Here is an 18,327-nt window from a genome sequence, read left to right as displayed (position 1 = left end):
GGGACCAGATTTGTGCCGCCACTTCCAGCTTAATAAGATGGTTCATAACAACACTCCTGTGCGTGATTTCCTTTGTAGTTGGGAATTTGTGACTGTTCCACCGACTAGCTTAAATCCACAAAGAACACACTCCCCAGAACACAGCACCCTCATTCTTTCCTTGGAAAATCCCTTCCATGCACAACTGCCCCACCCTACCTCCTCAAAGTGAACTCAATGTCTTTCTCTGCATCTTAAGCACCATTCAGATCTGCCTGTTGTGGGCTAAGGATCTGGTGGCTAATGTGAAAACCCTGTGTATGTACAGTAGCTGTCTGTGCTCTCCAACACATGTGTCTGCTGTAATCCAACACATGGTGAAAGAGCACAGCCCACTGCAGCTTTCTGGAGCCTGTGCAGGGCTCCAGAAACCTGGGCTGCTCAGCTTTCTGGTCACTCTAGCTGTTGTCCTGATCACAGGCAAGCTGAACACAGAGGAGAAAGCCATCCTACCCCTTGGTGCCCTGGAGGTTGGTCTGTTGCCCCTGATACAGCCATGCCTGCTGCACACTAAAGCCCACACTGTCTAGTATCTTGGCTCCTCCTTTCTGTTTCCTCTGTGTGGCAATGGCAGAGCAAATTCCCATTGCGACTCCTGGCAAAGTGAGTCACAGAACTCAATTTAGGCCAAGGGTATTTTCACCACACAACTCTTACTCAAGCTGTCGGGGCTGCCAGTGAGCCAGGTAAGATGGAGGCCAGCACCCCATTGCCAGTTACTATAGTGTGAAAGTCTGTCATAACCATATCCTGCTGTGTGCAGAGCACAGAGAGGTATGGGAACCCCCCAGACAGGGCCACCCAAGAAGTATCATATGAAAAAGGGGGTCAGGAGAGAACACTTTAGTGCTGTTGCAGTGGGGAGATAAATACTCTGAGCAGTGGGCACTCTTAGTCGGGAGGAGGAAGGAGAGGATCAGTGGTAGAAGAGTGGGTCTACTCTCTAGGTAACCTGTTCTCCTGGTACACTGCAGCTCAGGTGATGACACAATTGCTGTGTAACTGAGTGTGGGTACCGACAAGCAGCTGTGATCACCAGGGCCTGCCTGCTGCCCTTCACTCTTCACATAGTTTGTATTGCTCACAGTGGAACCTAAGCAATTCTGACGGATGTGATAGATGTGTGTGCGTGTGTGTGAGGGGGTGTGCATTCCTGTGCACCTGCTTTCTGAGGCCAGAGGAGGAACTGGGATTCTGACCTTATTTTTCTCCTCCTATCCCTTTGAGACAGGTCTCTCTCTGGAATTAAGATGGTGGCCAGCAAGCCCCAGAGATGCCCCTGTTTCTGTTCTCCACAGCTCTAGGGTAACAGATGTGCATGTCCACATCTAGATTTTTATGTGGGTCCTGGGAATTTGAACTCAGCTCATCTTCTGGTATTACTTAGTAATATTTAGTGTACATTTTACATGGATTCATAAGTACAGTTTTCTTAAAACATTATGAGAGGAGTTGGCATCTATTAATAACTAAGTATAATTTCTTAAGATATTTGTTTGTTTATTTTATGTATATGAGTGCTCTGTCTTTACACACACCAGAAGAGGGAATCAGATCCATTACAGCTGGTAGTGAGCCACCATGTGGTTGCTGGGAATTGAACTCAGGACCTATGGAAGAGCGGTCAGTGCTTTTACAACTGAGCCACTGCTCCAGCCTCCCAATATAATTTTTAATGTATGTAGTGGGCTATTTCCTTTTTTGAGTGGTCCTATAATAACATACCATACCATATTAGGTTGTCTTTGTTGTTGTTTCTTTGATATAAACCCTAAATAAATACAATAAAATAATGAATTTTTATACTCACATTTGCTTTAAAGTTCCTTTAGAGACAAATTTCATTAATAAAGTGGTAATGAATGTCTAGATATATTTTGTTTAATTTTCTTCTTGGGGTAAATTTATGGAAATAATACTGTTGTTACTATGTAGACATATTTCTTATTGCTGGTTTGCTTTGGCAATAGGGATATATTTGGAAATAGCGATGTATCTTGTTACCATTTGTTTTATTACTGACCTTAAATGTCTTTTCAAATGTGGTTGGTATGATTCTTTTGACAGTTGTGTTTTTGTGTTTAGTGTGTGGGTTTTTGTTTGTTGTTGTTATTGTTGTCTTCCTGTTAATTTCTAGGCACTCTGCAGGTGAGAGATATTATCACTTGCTTGCCGTATATTGCCAATACTGTTAAGGGTCTGCCTTGGACAATGAATGGCAGAGTTTCTTAAGTGAGAATAAATAACAAGCAGTGCTCATTATGGGTTTCTAGGAGTGCTCATGTACCTGCTTTGAAGAGAGGCCTGTTCTGGTTTTCTCAGAAAGATTGTTTTACGACCTGGTGATTAAGAATAAGGGTAGACTCTGCACATCAGACAATGGAGAAAGGCCAGCGAGCTGACCTTTGATGTCTGTCCTCTGAACACTCCGCTCTCTCTCCTCCAGAGTTCTCATTTACCCCAGCTGGAAGCCATGTCTTGTGTGTGACAAACAGAAGGTTGTCACTCCCAGCCACCATTAAGAGACTAGGCAGACCCCCTTTTTAGTCTTCCCTGCCTCCTGGTTCCTTTTTCCTGAGCCTACTCTGTAATGACTTGATACTATTAGGCTCTATCATGGCATGGTTGTAGCAAACACACAATGCATGTTTATTGCTATTACTCATGTTGTAGAGACCATGAGCTGAGCCTCCCTTGGTAAACGACTGTCTTAACTTCATCATGCAGCTCAGGCTGGCCTCAAGCTCATGGTCCTTTTCCTTCAGCCTCAGTAGTGCAGACAGACACCACAGAGATGCACCACAGTGCTCTGTGCCCCAGGCCTCCTACTATGAAAGACACAGTCCCTCAGTTTATAGGACAGGGGTGTGCCTTCCTGCTTTCCTGCTGGTCTCCTGCTAGGACAGCTGCTGCAGTCAGTTGAAGGTGCATCAGAAAGAAAGCCAGTCTTTGTGACAGACTCTCAGAGACCTGTCGCTGCTGAGCGGGTGCTTTGCATCATTCTTGTCCTGCGGCTCCTTTGATTCCACAGGTGCTGCTCCCTCCCATCTAGAAAATCTCTCTACCAAGCGCACTATACATGTTGGTTGAGGTTATTGTCTGTATTTTGAAGGCTATGAAGCTAAGCCATGGCCCTTTTGAGAGCCAAGGCTTGTGATTAACTATTCTGAAGAAACCATTAGCTGTTTGGAAGCACTAGTTGATGTCTTCATAGAACTTAGCCTGCTGGTCTACAGCTAAACCACTCCTAACCCAGCAGATCTTGCCTGGTCCTAGAAGCTGAGCAGATCCAGGCTTGGATGGAGAACTCAGCACGATGACCGGTGGTTCCTGTGCATCTTCACACAGCGTCTGAAGCATCTGGAGACACAGGGTTCCAACTTTCTGCTGCTGAGATAAAACACCCTGGCCAAAAGGAATTTAGGGGAGGAAGGGCTCACTTCAGCTTACAGTTCTAGGTTACTATACATCATGGAGGGGAAGCCAGAGGCAGGAGCTCGAGGATGCTGGTCACCTGACATCCGCAGCCAAGAACAGAGAGAAACAAACGCTCCCAAGCGGCTTGCCTGCCTGCTATTCAGGTTCAGCTGTCTTCTCCACATTTGCACATCTCATGGCCCAGCCTAGGGGCCACCCTCAATAGTCTGCATCTTCTACACCAATTAACTATTAAGGCCTTGTCCCAGCATCATAGTCACAAGCCAACGGTATCCAGACACTTCCTCAACTGAGGTTTTTCTGTAAGGAGCTTCTAAGTTGTGTCAAATAGACATTTAAAATTAAGCACACGTGTGTTGTTTAGGTTAGTATTTGACATGCAATGGAGAAGGTCGCCCTAGTGGGGAGTGTGTAATTTAAACCTGATATTGGTTTCAAAAGCCTGTTATAGGCCAGACTCAAAGTCTACACTATTTTCAGGGCAGGAAGAAAAGGTTGATCAGTCCAAACCAGGCAATCTCTGTTGAGTTGAAGAGGTAGTGGCCCAGTTGAGCAGTGCTGTGTGCAAGTGAGTTTTCAGACTGAGTTTATAATGGAGGAGGGATCTGAAGCTGAGGCTGATGTTGTGGTTTTTAGGACAGGCATTGGCATTGCCAGGGCCGCTGGTCCTATAGCTGTAGGGCTTGGGTGTGTGTGGGAGATGTCCAGACGGGACTATTTATTTTTGTATCTGGAAGAGGAGTTCCCCTATTATGTCCATGATATACCATTAAGCCCAGACCTTTCGAGCCTCCCATCATCTGCTCTTTTGTCCCTTTTCCATGACTGAGATGGAGATGAGTGGGGTCCCTCACTGGTGTTGAGCCCACCAGTCCCCCACATCCAGGTGTGGGGTTCGTTGTCATGCCTATCATTGAAACAGATGGAGGCACACATAACCTTAAGAGTTAGTAAGTAAAGGGCCAGGCTTGCTCTGGAGACTCCCGGCTCAGAGGTGCCTGAGGAAGGCAAGGTTGGGTCTAGCTTTAAGAAGGGAGACAGTGCATCGTGGCTGAGGGGTTGGCAGTGAGAGCATGAGACTGGGTCACTCACCATCTCAAGTCACAATGCAGAGACTGACTAACGTAGGTGCTCAGCTCACTCTCCTATTTACTCATTCAGGTTCCTGCTCCTTGGAGGTGACTGTCCCCGTGGCTTCCCCACCATGATAGACTGTATCTCCTCACACTGTGAGCCAGAAGCAATCCTTTCATCTTGTTTCCTGCTAGATTGTAGGCCACAGCAATGAGGACAATGACTATTATTGTAGCATGTAAGAAAAGGCTCCATTTCACCAAAACCCCAACTACAGAAACAAAACAAAGGGTTGCAGTGATGAGAGACCATGTGTGTGCAGAAGGTCATGCTCAGTAGCAGCTCAGGGGAGGTGTTCTGGTGGGCATGCAACGCCCCTCCTCTGATTCAGGAAAACAGACTGCTCTGTCTCTACCATCCCAGGGTCCCTGGACAGGAGAGAGAAACATAGAGGAGGGCTGGCCCCTCCCCAGGGCGTTCTGGCTGTAGTTCTTGAACTCTCACCTGCCAGTGGCTGGAGTTTAGTCTATGTCCGTGTAACACAGCAGACTAGCACAGAAGTCCAGACATGCAGCGGTGGAGAAGGGGAATGAATGTTCAGTGTCTGTCAAGTGGCTTAGCTGCAGACAACTGTCCTGTCTTTGGCTGGACTCCTTCTCCATCCATGGTGTCTTGGTCACAGCTGGTTGTAGTCTGTATACAATACAGTCTTCCTTCAGGGTGAACTCCGTTCCTTACACTTTTGTTTACTCCGTGGGAAGGGAGCACGCCTCCTGCTGCAAGGAATGCCTCAGGCAAGAAACTTCAAGTCCCTAGTTTATCCCATTCAAAGACATTATGCAAACAACCCATTCAGCCCCCTGCTGTGAGACAGGCTTTCTGCCTCTCCACTGGTCTGGAGAAAGTGACAGAGCTGCTGTTTATCCTTGGGCTCTGTCTCTATCTTCTAAGAAAAACTTAAAGAGAAGCCCAAAGGCCCCTCCTCTGAGTCCGTGTCCGTCCGCCCCCCCCCCCCCCCCCCGTCCCGCCCCGCCCCGCCCCCCCCCCCCCTTCTGCTGAGTCTCTAATTTGATTCACTTCCTCAGAGCCTGTCACTGGAGGTGGAACCCTGATCTGCTTGGTTGGTTTTGTGGCTGCTGAAGTTTTTTGTTTGTGTTTTCTGTTTTGTTTTGTAGCTTTTGTTATCTTCTTATCTTTGAAACATTCAATTTTGCTGAAGTATTCAGACTCCAGCATCTACAATGTAACAAACTGGGGACCCATAAACACCTTAAACTGGAAGGATCCGAAAGGCCTACACTCTTGAGCCTACACCCCCATCCCCCAAACACAACACACACACACATACACACATATATACTCACATGGATACATAAAAATTCGTTGATTCTTTTATAAAAACAAGAAGAGGAAAGTATTAAATTATTTATCTATTAGGAGGATTTAGTGGAGTTAGGTGAGTAGATACTTAGGCCAGCCTCTCCTGTGCAATGGGCAATCAGTAAAGGGAGCCTCTCCCAGCTGACCAAAGCTCTGCCTACCTTACTGTGTCCTTAACATGACAGCTGCTCCCAGGAGCTTGATGGCTGCTCCCAGGAAGCACTGTGTTGTGTTTGTTACTCAGCTCCAGAAAGACCACACCAGGCCCAACTGTTCCCCGTGATGTTTATTGAAGGAGAGAAGGGCAAAGGTGGCAGCGAAAAGAGAAGGGGGGGAGGGAGAGGGAGAGGGAAAGGAAGAGAGGGAGAGAGAGATATATATCAGAGGGGTTTTCCTTTTATATAGATAGTGGCATAACTTCAGGTAAAGGTGGAAGGTGAGCTAAATGGATTCTGGGAATATAGTGGCTGTTGCCTGGGCGAGAGGTGAGCTGGTCAGGCTGTTGCCTAGGTGTGATGTCACAGGGTTAGGAGATCCTGATACCAACACTCTGTTTCCTCTTGCTATGAATGTTGACATTGTTTTTATTAAGTCTGAAAGTGCCACACAGAGACCGTCACTCATATGTGCCATTGGCAAGAGTGTTTTTATTTTGTAAAAGCAAGAAGCCTGCATACAAGGGTCCCACTTACAAAATTGGTGACAATGACAGACTAAGGCGCATAGGTCTTTTTATAGGGAATGAGGGGAATTTTAGCTAGGGTTTGGTCATCTAAACGTCACTGGTGGGTGCTGGGGATGCTACATGAGCCAGTTTCTGATTAGTTTTCCCCTTTTCCTATTACACACAGTCCCTTTCCAGTCACTGTTTGAAGGGTGAGAGGAAAGGGGTCCTTCCCCAGGAACACCTTGGTGGGCTTCTAGGGGTGTGGGCACATTAACTGTGGTTATCCCAGCCAGTATAGTATGGCGGCCTGGGTGAGGCTAGTGGTGGAGTTAATACAACTGCAGGTAAAGTTGAGCAGTCTAAGCAGGACTGATGTGTTGACGGCCCCAAGGAGGGGTATGATGACGGGGGCAAGACTGAGTTTATAATGGAGGAGGGATCTGAAGCTGAGGCTGATGTTGTGGTTTTTAGGACAGGCATTGGCATTGCCAGGGCTGCTGGTCCTATAGCTATAGGGCTTGGGTGCGTGTGTGGGAGATGTCCAGACGGGACTATTTATTTTTGTATCTGGAAGAGGAGTTCCCCTATTATGTCCATGATATACCATTAAGCCCAGACCTTTCCGGCCTCCCATCCTCTGCTCTTTTGTCCCCTTTCCATTACTGAGATGGAGATGAGTGGGGTCCCTCACTCGTGCTGAAGAAGCAAAAAGATTTAGTTTCCTGCTAATCCTCCCATCAGGGGTCCTGTACCATCCCTTTTCCTTGTACACTGCCAAGAAGGTTTGGATCCTCTGTAATTTCTTGTCGGTGTAAGTTGAGACCTCCGGCAATGTGGGTGTCACCATCTGGGGCAGCTGGGCCATTAGGGTAGTGGTGATCTAGAGTGCTGCCCAGTTTTTTCCTCCAAGGATGGCACCATCTTCCTTTGGTGTCTAGGGCAGTGATGACTGCTGCTTTCTTGGGCAGCCACACTGTTTGCAGGATCCTAATTTAGGCTCTCCTGCTTATTTTAGACAGTTTTCCTTCTGAGGTGAGAAGCCCTCTTTCCTATGGCTCTATGAACATGTGTGGTTGCCAAGGCATACTGGCTATCCATGTGGATGTTGAGTCTTTTTTCTTGGCCTAGCTGTAGGGCCTTAGTGCTTTCTGGGCTGATACTCCTGAAGGCAGGGCTTTTGCCCATATGGTTCTATCCTTGGTGATCATTTAGCCCCTGCATATCAGATGGCATCTTTGACAAGACTGCTGCCTTCTCAGTACCATGTTAATTCTGCTTCCTTAAGGGGAATGTCCTTAAAGTCTGGTCTTGTCCCTTGTAGGTGACTCAGAATCTCTGAACAGTCATGTAAAGAACTATCTAGTCCGAGTCAGGGAGCAGGATTACCGGGTTAAGGGCGCTGGTGGTGATGAACTCGATTTGGGGAAGGGTTCAGGAGCAGAGTCTGGTAATAGGTTAGCCTGGCATTGGTCAGCCACCTGTCAGGAGGAGGCTTGAGAACCCTTCAGTGGCCCACGGGGAATGAGTGCCAGCTCCAGGGTCTGTCTGAGTCTTTGACCAGCAAGGTGACGGGCATTATTATCCGGAGCCATGGGGGCCGTCCAGTTGCCACTGGGTCCAGTCGTTTTGACACATAGGCCACCGGTCTTTCCCAGGACCTGTGAGGCTGGGTAAGGACCCCTTCTGCTACTCCTTAATTTTCCCCCACATATAAGTGGACAGAATGGCTTGGTGACTTCTGGCAAGGCCAATGCAAGAGCCTCCAGTAAGACAGCGTTGGCCTTGCCTAATGCCCCCTCCATTTGCTCAGTCTGCTCCAATGGAGCTTTTCCTCCACAGGTCACCTCATACAGAGGATGGACAGACCACCTCATACAGAGGGTGGGCCAGATCAGGAAACCCAGGGATCCAGAGCATACAAAACCCGGCCGAACCCAGGGATTCCCTTACTTCTGGTGATTGGTGGGCCAGGGGATCCTTTGGTTTGTCTCTTCCCTTGTAATTGACAGCCATCTCTCCTTCCCCCTTGAGTATGCATCCCCGAGTTGGCAGAGCTGAGCTTTCTTGGCAGACCATGGAACCCCAGTCTTCCCAGTGTTTTGGGGACTTCCTTAGTGGTGGCTTTACAGGCCACCATGGTGTCAGCAGCAGTCAGCGAGTCTACTACTGCATCAGACTGACATAACAAGTCTACTACTGCATCAGACTGACATAGCAAAGTCTATATACTGTATCAGGCGGACATAGTGAAAGAACTCAGTGGGGAAACCCCCACTCAGCTCCCGATTCGGCGTGCACCCAAGAATCACGAATAGAACACAACACCTTGATGTAACAACAAGAGGTTTTTTAATGGCGGAGCTCCAGGTCGAAACGTATCTCACATAACAGGAGACAGTGGATTCGACCACGAGGCTTGGAAGCTAGGGGTTTTTATAGAAAAGGAGTGGGGCTGGGGGAGGAATTGGCGCGGTTTCACATGATTGGTCCATTTAAACATCAGCAGCCTGTAACATTTAACTTAGGTCAGAGGGGTGGCAGCTAGGGAGGCGATGGGCTTGCCCGGGCATGTCCTGGTCTGTTCTGCTATGTTCTCAGCCCCAGGTTTCAAAGCTCAGAAACAACTCTTTGGGCTATTTAACATACATTACATGAATTACAGTTTTATTTCCTTTCATTAGCAAGTCTCCTACTGCATCAGGCTAACATAGCAAGTCTATATACTGCATCAGGCTAACATAGCAAGTCTACTACTGCATCAGGCTAACATAGCAAGTCTACTACTGCATCAGGCTGACATAGCAAGTCTACTACTGCATCAGACTGACATAGCAAGTCCACTAATATATCAGACATACATTTGGGTGGGCTTGCTGTACTCAGTGAGTATCAGTGCATTCCCATTGTCCCCTGTACCCAGGTTTGTCTTTGAGATAGTGGCCTCAGGGGTTGTTTTAAAATGGAGTGTTGTGCCCCTGTGTCCACGAGAAACTCGATGGGCTTCCCTTCTACTTTTAGGGTTACCTAAGGCTCAGGGAGGAGTGCCAAGGCCTGTCTCCCCTATTCACTCATTTCCTCTAGCTCCAGCACCTTAGCTTCTGTGGGAGTTTTCTGCTCAGAGCATTCACTTTTCTCCTAGGAAGTCCTAACTGTTTATAGTAAGCACGCTGATCCTTCTGTAATCCTGACCTTGGTGAATGTCTGGCGTTCCCTGATTGACAAAGGCCATATTTACTGCCAACTGGTTTTCCTTGGCCTATGGGTTTAAGGGCGTGTTTCCCTAAGCTTCTAGTTCCGGTGACTCATCCTGTTTCTGCCATACCTGGCTCACTTTGAACAAATTTGTTGGCCACCTTGCAGCTGCCCAGAGACACCCCATTAGAGTCTGGAGGTAGACCTTTAATCTCTCCCTATCTGCTGCAGTGTTGAAGTCCCAATCAGGCCAGGTCAAGGGGAACTTCTCTTGATGTGTCAGGTTGTTGTCCTTTCTGGTCCCAGAACCAATTTCCAGGTCTTAGTCAGGATCCTCTCTCTTTCTTCAGTGGTAAAGAGGATCTGAAACAATTGGTAACAATCATCCCATGTAGGCTGATGGTTAAAAAGGACAGAGTCTAACAATCAGTAAGTTTTGCAGGCTTTTGAGAAAATTTGGGACTTTGTAACTTCCAGTTGTAGAGGTCACTAGAGGAGAAAGGCCAGTGAATAAACTGCTGCCTTCCCTGTGAATGGGGTGGGGGAGGGAGGGATGCACACAGAGAAGTGTAGTACACTTGGCCCCAGTGAGTGGTGGACTTGCTGTTTCCCCTACAACTTGTCTTGCCCTGGCTTCTCTCTCCACCACTCTCCCCTGCCGCTTTCCCTCCTGCCCCAGATTTCTACATCTTGCGTGCGCCCAACTGGCCAGGAAGAACGACGCTGCAACAGGATCTTTCTGCACACGTGTTTATTCAGTCCTGTTTCTTCTTGTTTATATCTCCCTTGTTTATATCTCCCTTGTTTATATCTCCCCCGAACCCTGGGCCTCTCACTCTTTTATACTCTCAGTTCCCATCCACGCACAGCAGGCCACGCCACCTCACCAGGCACGCAGCTTCAGCTAATCAGGGCAGCAGGGGCAAATCTCCACCAAATTGGATTCACCTGTATCCTGGTACACCTGCGCAGCACTCAAGATGTTTGTGTCTTATATGAGGAAGTCAGGTGCAAGTCATATGACTTAGCTGCAGTCCCTGGCGCCTTTGGGACTGCCGCCACACCCGCTCCCCACAATTCCCCCTTTTTTCTTTTTTGGCAGAGAGAATGTCTGTAGATAGCCCCCCGCAGCCATGCCCCTTACCTGTCCTTGGGTGACAAACAGCATTGGTTTGATCCCTGTCTTAGGTTGGTGACATGCCCAGGGAGTCTTATCACTGACTACCTCTCTATCATGCCAAGCCACACCTGGGGAGATTGTGTTTTGCTTGCGGCAGGTGCATCAAAAGGCCAGGATGTTAATTAATCTATGGCCAGATCTTAATCGCTGCAAGCAAGCCTCATGGGTGAAGGTAGAGGTCTGATCCCCAGTGTGCAAGCATAGGGGCCCTACACAAAACCATCCCTTAGGCTCATCACCCAGAGAGGTCTTGGCCAGCTCCCGTGTCGTTTTTCCTGGGGGAAGGGAACTAGGACACTGAACCTTCATGCAATCAGACGTGCCTTCCACAGGATGCCAACAGCAAGCTATCCTCTGTGCAGTGCTTAGTCTCGCAACCCATGGCATAACGCAGCATAATTTCTTTTAGAGCGGCAAACCGAATCTGAGGAGATTGTCCCACCTCCACTGCAGCAAAAGCCTATGCTACCATGGCGAAAGTGCGGGCCTGCACACTCTGCACCTAACACATGTGCCAAACACACACACACTATAACAAGCATACATCCCAGGGCTCTCATCCCTGCTCATCTTCCCTGAAGCAAGGGATAGATGGCCAGCGGGGCTATCTCTTTAAGGGGAATTCAGGGATCAAAAAGCGTGGAAAAATTTGAATGTCATGTCGAGCTGGTATCGGCTTCTGGAACACCGAAAGGATCTCTCATCTCGGCTCCATCCTTTGTGCTTGTGGGATCATCCACCACATCCACAGGGGCAACTGGATCAGGAGCCTCATTCTTGTAGCGTCTCACCAATCTCTCTGGCACCCAAAGAGGTTCCGTCTGGTCCTGTGGGAATACACAAACAGACCCTCTCGCCCACGTCAATACCTGATCTGGTCGATCCCAGGGGGGATGGACACAATACCTCGTGGTGATGAGACCATAACCTCAATCACCTGTGTGTCCATCTGGGAAGTCAATATGAAAGTCAAGTTTTCACTAGCTTCCCCTCTGTTGGGCAATGATTTCCACGCCCTTATAGCAATCTGATTCACCTGCTCAAACACCTGCACTGGATATCCTGTCTGTTGTTGTGCAAATCGACCTTGATCAAGCAGCATATCTCTATCCCATGCAAATTCAGCTTGATCAGTGAAAATAGGACATCCCAGCAAGGAGAATCTATCCTCTTTCCAGACCTCCGGACAGAAGGTCTGCCCATAGATGGCTGACGAGGAGGCATAGGGAGGGGGAGCAAAAGCTAATTCGCCTTCCTCCTCTGCCTCAACTCTTTTATTTTGTCTTTTCTGTCCACCTGATAACACTGTGTCTCCTTTCTTTTTCCTTTTTCTTTTTAAGCCCTTCTCCTTTTCCGACATACTTTCTTGTTGCTCTGTAAGGATTTGCTGACCTGTCTTGACTGCCTCTCGATTCAAACAGTAACAGAGTCCATATATCAGAACAAACAAGACCAAAACTATCAGACCTACCCACAAAGGGTCAATGGGAGAAAAAAGCATAACTACACAGCGAGGATCTATTGATCACTACACTGAGTTTATCATAGTTCCTTAACTTGTCCCCAAACCAGGAACCTTAACTTGTCCCAAAACCAGGAACCTTAACTTGTCCCAAAGCCTGCTTCCTGGCAACTTTATATTCGCCTCTATTTTATCCGAGGTCCTTCCCAAACTCCTGGGTTACTTTGTGCCTACTTCCTGGCAACTTTATGCTCACCTCTATTTTATCCGAGGTCCTTCCCAAACTCCTGGGGTTGCAAGTTTCACTCACCATGAACTTACCCTGCCGGCAACCACTGACTGCTGAAAGTTCTGAACTCGGTGGGGGAGTCGGTTCCCCGTACGGGCCACCAATTGTCGCTCCCGCTCTCGACCAGCAAGAACGACGTGACCACCAGTCCTTCTAACAGCAGTTTATTCAGTCCTCATCTTTCTTCTTTCTCTTCATCAGTACCGTTCCCCAGCTGAAGAGTTCTGAATCCACGCCGGATCCTTCTCAACAGTCTGTTTTACGGGAACACCTCATTACCGTGACCCGCAGTTCTGGTTCCGGAATGAGGGATCTTCCTTGCGCCAGTGATGGTTAACTCCCGTCCCGAGTTTTCTTGTCCCGGGTTTTTTCTTCCCGGATTTTCTCGTCCCGGATTTCGGCACCAACTCTTACGTGCGCCCAACTGGCCAGGAAGAACGACGCTGCAACAGGATCTTTCTGCACACGTGTTTATTCAGTCCTGTTTCTTCTTGTTTATATCTCCCTTGTTTATATCTCCCTTGTTTATATCTCCCCCGAACCCTGGGCCTCTCACTCTTTTATACTCTCAGTTCCCATCCACGCACAGCAGGCCACGCCACCTCACCAGGCACGCAGCTTCAGCTAATCAGGGCAGCAGGGGCAAATCTCCACCAAATTGGATTCACCTGTATCCTGGTACACCTGCGCAGCACTCAAGATGTTTGTGTCTTATATGAGGAAGTCAGGTGCAAGTCATATGACTTAGCTGCAGTCCCTGGCGCCTTTGGGACTGCCGCCACACCCGCTCCCCACATCTACACATAGCAGTTTCCTGATGGTGAAAAAAGACTAAAGTGTGGAGAGAGAACTTTCTCTTCACAATCTCCTGAGGGGCAGGATGGCAGAAAGGGGAGCTGATGGCCTAGCCCTCTCTCCTTTTCTCTTTTTTTCTCTGCTGTCACAGCAGTGACAGCCCCTAGGGGGAGGAAAGAAGAGTTTTAATGGGGCAGGAGGCTCTTCCACCAGGGTCTGCCAGGTGGTTATATAGGCAACCTGATCCTGGTGGCCTGGCTTTCCATAGACAACATCCTTAACCCTATAGATGGTGGGGCAGTTGGAGGTTTCTTCTGGCCATCTCACATTGAAGGTGGGCCAGTCATTTCTGTAAAAGACAGACATCTTTTTCTTTTCTACATGAAGATCTTGTCTGGTGCTAATTTACAGACCTTCTTGAAATGATCTAACACAAGACTCAAGCGGGTGGAACTGGTTTGGCCCATGTTTAGAATCAAGACAGTTACAAATAGAGACATAAAAGTCAATACAAATAGAAATGTACCAGTATAGTGTGAGAAAAAGAACCAAAATTCAGAAGGAAGGCCTGTCCTATAAGTGGGTTCTATGTGGCAGGAGTGAACTACCAGAGGGATCAAGGATCAAGTGTGTCAGAGGCGTCTTTTGACCTACTTGGCACAGGTTCCACTGGTCCATCTCCTTAAATCACTCGGGCTTCTAGAAATTGGCTTAGGCCATTCAGACTCAGACTGTCTAGGCATACAGGGGCACAGACAACACAGAGCCTCAGACAGAGACACAGACAGAGCATTTACTCAGCAATGGGTGGCCAAACACTCAATGTGGTGAGGGCCTTGGACACTTCCTGGCCAATGCAACAAAAGTTTAAGTCTGAAAACACATATAGACCACCACTCACATATGCAATTGACAAGGGTGTTTTTATTTTACAAAAGGAGAAAGCCTGCATGCAGAGGTCGGCCACTTACAAAAATGGCGAAGATGACAGACAAAGGCACACAGGCCTTTTTATAGGGAACAAGGGGAGTTTTAGCTACGGTTTAGTAATCTAAAACTTTATTGGTGGGTGCTGGGAATGCTACATGGGTCGGTTTCTGATTGGCTTGTGTCCATGTGGTCAGTGGGCTGCAATCCTGTGACATGAACATTTAACCACAGGCTGAGAGGCCCAAACCATATGAAGCTGTCCAGCACAGATGGCCCATCCTGAGATAAGATATTTCTCCATCGTTGTGGTTATCTCCAGGCTCTTCTTTGGATGAGTGATTTTATAGCTTTGCTCTTGGAATTTACGGTCTGTTCTTATGGTCTAGTTCTTGGGACTTATGACTGGGTTATGGCCAGTTCCTGGAAGTGCCTTTCCTTTTGGAGTCAGTCCTGGGCCTAAAATGGAGTTTATGTTGGCCTCACATTTTCATGTCACCATTTCAGTGACATTTAGACAGTCTTTTTTCTAATTGTGTATGTGAAGATATATAGTTCACATCTTTAATCCCAGCACTCGGGAAGCAGAGAGGCAGGTAGATCTATGTGAATGTGAGGCTAGCCTGGTCCATCTACATAGCAAGTTCCAAGTCAGCCAGGGGTATAAGCTATGTAATGAGACCTTGTCTCAAAAAAAAAAGTAATAAAAAAGTGTGTGCACATGTGGGTGCATGTGCATGTGTGGGTGCATGTGTGTGTTGTCATCTTCAGCAGGAGGGTTGTTAGAAGTAGATGTCCTATCTTAGGTCCTTCTTTAGTGCGCCACTTTAGCTGTGTAGTTTGAGAAGTTTCTGTAGTGGCACTGCTTAGCCAGCAGTGCAGTGTGTAGCATGCTGCTTTCCTCCCAGAATGACTGGATTTTGCTTTTTGTTTTAATTTTCAGGAGGTTTGCCAAAGATGAGAGTGACTTTATCAACGCTGGATACTTGTGAGAGCTCCTTCACACCTCTAGTGGTCATAGAACTCGCCCAGGATGTCAAAGATGAAACCAAAGAATGGCTCAAAAACAGAATCATTGCCAAGAAGAAAGATGGAGGTTAGTGGAAACGTTACTCTGCCAGCTTGGCCATGATGGTGGCTGATGTGTGTCTACCAATGTGTTTTACATGTTATCTCTGGGCTCTGTATGACCTACTGGAGCTTGAAAGGAGATTTTTCAATCAACACTAGACCATGAGCCCTGTAAGTGGCTTTCTACATGTTTCTAAAGGCCATGTCTAACACAGTGCCCAGAGGGAGCTTGCCACGTGGTAAGAGCATCATAAATATGTCTCATGTGAGTAGACACAACCTGCTGAACACCATGGGTCAATATGATGCCATGAAAGGGATACATCTGATCTCTGCCTGCAAACACTGTCCAGGTGGGCAAAATGAACAGCGATTTCTAGACACCGAATGACAGTTCAGTTAGCCGATGAACTGTAAGGGCAGTGTGCTGTACACACATGCAAAGTGTGCAGTACACACATGTGAAGTATGTAGTATACATATGTGAATTGTGTAGTATACAATGTGAGCCATAATTATGTCTGCTATAATAAATGAAGAGGAAGGAAAGGATTGGGGCACTTTGACACCATGTTGTGGAATGCTGGAGATAACTTCAAACACTGTGGCTTCCTCCTCTGTGAAGAGCAACAGGAGCTTGAGCTGGTAACAAAGCTGAGGGCTTTGGGTGAGCAGATAGCCCCTAGGATACACAGAGCCACTCGCCATGCCGGCTGAGGCCTGAAGTCAGTGGTGTCGATTGGAAATTGATGCCTTAAGAATAGATTTTTGGACAAAAGTGGAAATAAAATGTCTTTAAAAGTAATTGAACCAGAGGGAAAGAATATTTTCTTTCAGAAATGTAAGGTATTTTCAACTGGACTGGAGCCCCCTCTTCACATTTCTGTGATTTAAGAGTCACTGCCGTGAGTCCTCAACTTCCTTTGCTCTGGTCCTGCGTCTGTAGGAACACTCGGGAGGGGGAGGGACTGGGGCAACTGCAGCAGAAGGCACTTTGGACCCCAGGGGAAGGGTGTGCATTTACTACACCACTTTTGATTTTATTCTCTCTGACCTCCTGCTGAAACCATGGTGAACAAAACAAACAAGAAAAACACCATCCAGCCAACCAACCAAGACAAAAGAACTGAAAACCAGAAGGACCGTTTTTTAAAATACAAAATCCTGTGGGGTTGGAGATGGCTGAGAAACAGGCTGCCATCCTAGAGACCCCAGAATGGGAGGTCAGTGAGCGCTGAAGACCTGCAGGATCTGCACAGAATCCACAGGGTGCTGCCACCGGAGCCTCAGGTTCACTCTTGCTTCTGTGGAAGGCTAGAGAAGAGTCCACTGAGAAGAAAGACACCATTCTCCTTTCCCACCCTTTCCTGCTTTTGTTGGCTCTTGTTTAAGAAAGGGACTCCAAGAACCAACAGAAGGAAGACTGCCATGTGCCTGACACGGGGGAGACAGTGACACCCACGAAGAGGAGGCATATAGAAGCCACCCACAAGTGAAGAATGTGTTGGAAGACAGTCTTGTTGGAAAAGCAGCTTTACAAAGTGAAACATAAATCCCATGTGCAGAGTCACTGAGTAGCTGAGGTGACTCTGTACATGGCATTTATGTTTTACATTTCTGTGATTTCTCATCGAGCAGCTGAGGTGGCACTAGAAGGCCTCCAAGAGCAGAGAGCAAAGCTGGAGGGCAAGGAGAGGAAGAACCAGCTCGGAGGCACACACCAATCAGAGGGCAGGGAAATGAGAAATCAGCAAGCAGGCTCTCAGGACCCCTCTGGCTTTCAGGGAAAGGGTGTACCCTGTGACCAGATGCTCCAAAGAAAGTTCCAGAACCCGAGGGATTAAGCACAACAGACCTTCTAGGAAAAAAACAAAAAACAAAAGAACGTCCAGTGCAAAGGATCAGACATCTTAGAAGCACCCAGTGAAGCAGTGGGATCCTCCTTATTTCTGAAGGAAAGGGCTGCAGTCTAGGATTCTGGACAGACCCAGCCAACAGTGGAAAGGGCAGACCACAGAGAGGCTCACTAGTAAAGACTGGGCTTCCCTCATGTCAATGTGTCAAGGGGAGACTTAGCCAGAGCACAGAGACTAGACCTGTTAACTGTAGACTAGGCAATGATAAGACAGAAACTTTGGTGAATGAAAGCAAGTGATGAGAATCACCCGCCAGCCGGTGCTTTTTAATACACAGTATGGCATCATGTCCTTCTGGGAGTTACACCAAGTCACTTCCTATACTGTGGTCTTCCTCACACTTAGAGCCTAGCAGAGTATGTGGAAACCTGCAACCTGGTGAAGATGTGACTGACACTGCAAGGAACAGCCTTGAACACAGCCCATCTCTACAAAAGCATCAGGCTGAGGAACCTGCTCAGAGGGACAGCCTTGCACTCCACCTCTGGTGCTGCTCAGTGCTGCTCTAAGTCGGGAGTGGAGAGATGGGTCAGGGGCATGTGGAGATGGTCATGGGGGTGGGGAGATGGGTCACTGGGAGGGAGGAATGATTGTCCTGTAAGCAGGAGGACTTCTTTTTATCTCTAGTACCCACATTAAAAAGCTAGGCACAATGGTATATGTCTGTAGTCCCAGAGCAGGGAGTGTGAATACCAGATGACCCTGGGAGCTGCTGGCCAGCCAGTCTAGCTAAGTTGGTGAGTGACGGGTTCAGTGAGCAGCCATGTCTCAGAAAATGAGAACAATTGAGGAAGACAGTGAACATCAACATGCACACACACATGCATACATGTACACATTCAACACGTGTACATATATATCCACACGTGCACTCATATCCATACACATCCACAGACA

General features: G+C 47.7%; 1 protein-coding gene and 1 non-coding gene across 7 annotated transcripts in view; both read left to right on the top strand.

Moving 5' to 3' along the window:
• The window catches only part of Ano10 (anoctamin 10), a 118,571-nt gene that overhangs the window by 3,395 nt on the left and 96,849 nt on the right, over positions 1-18,327 (top strand). For all 6 annotated transcript variants that reach the window (NM_001271873.1, NM_133979.3, XM_030243941.1 and 3 more), the window contains exon 2: positions 15,387-15,539. In NM_001271873.1, the coding sequence (NP_001258802.1) occupies positions 15,401-15,539 (139 nt within the window). In that variant the 5' untranslated portion in view covers positions 15,387-15,400. The remainder of the gene's footprint in view (positions 1-15,386; positions 15,540-18,327) is intronic.
• Mir8106 (microRNA 8106) lies at positions 17,022-17,160 on the top strand. The gene has a single exon (NR_106185.1). It is a non-coding gene; the product is annotated as a microRNA 8106 (primary transcript).

The sequence above is a fragment of the Mus musculus genome, chromosome 9 (genome assembly GCF_000001635.26).
Source record: "Mus musculus strain C57BL/6J chromosome 9, GRCm38.p6 C57BL/6J".
NCBI lineage: Eukaryota > Metazoa > Chordata > Mammalia > Rodentia > Muridae > Mus > Mus musculus.
The sequence above is the reverse complement of the archived record's forward strand: the minus strand, read 5'-3'. Positions and strand labels throughout refer to the sequence as shown.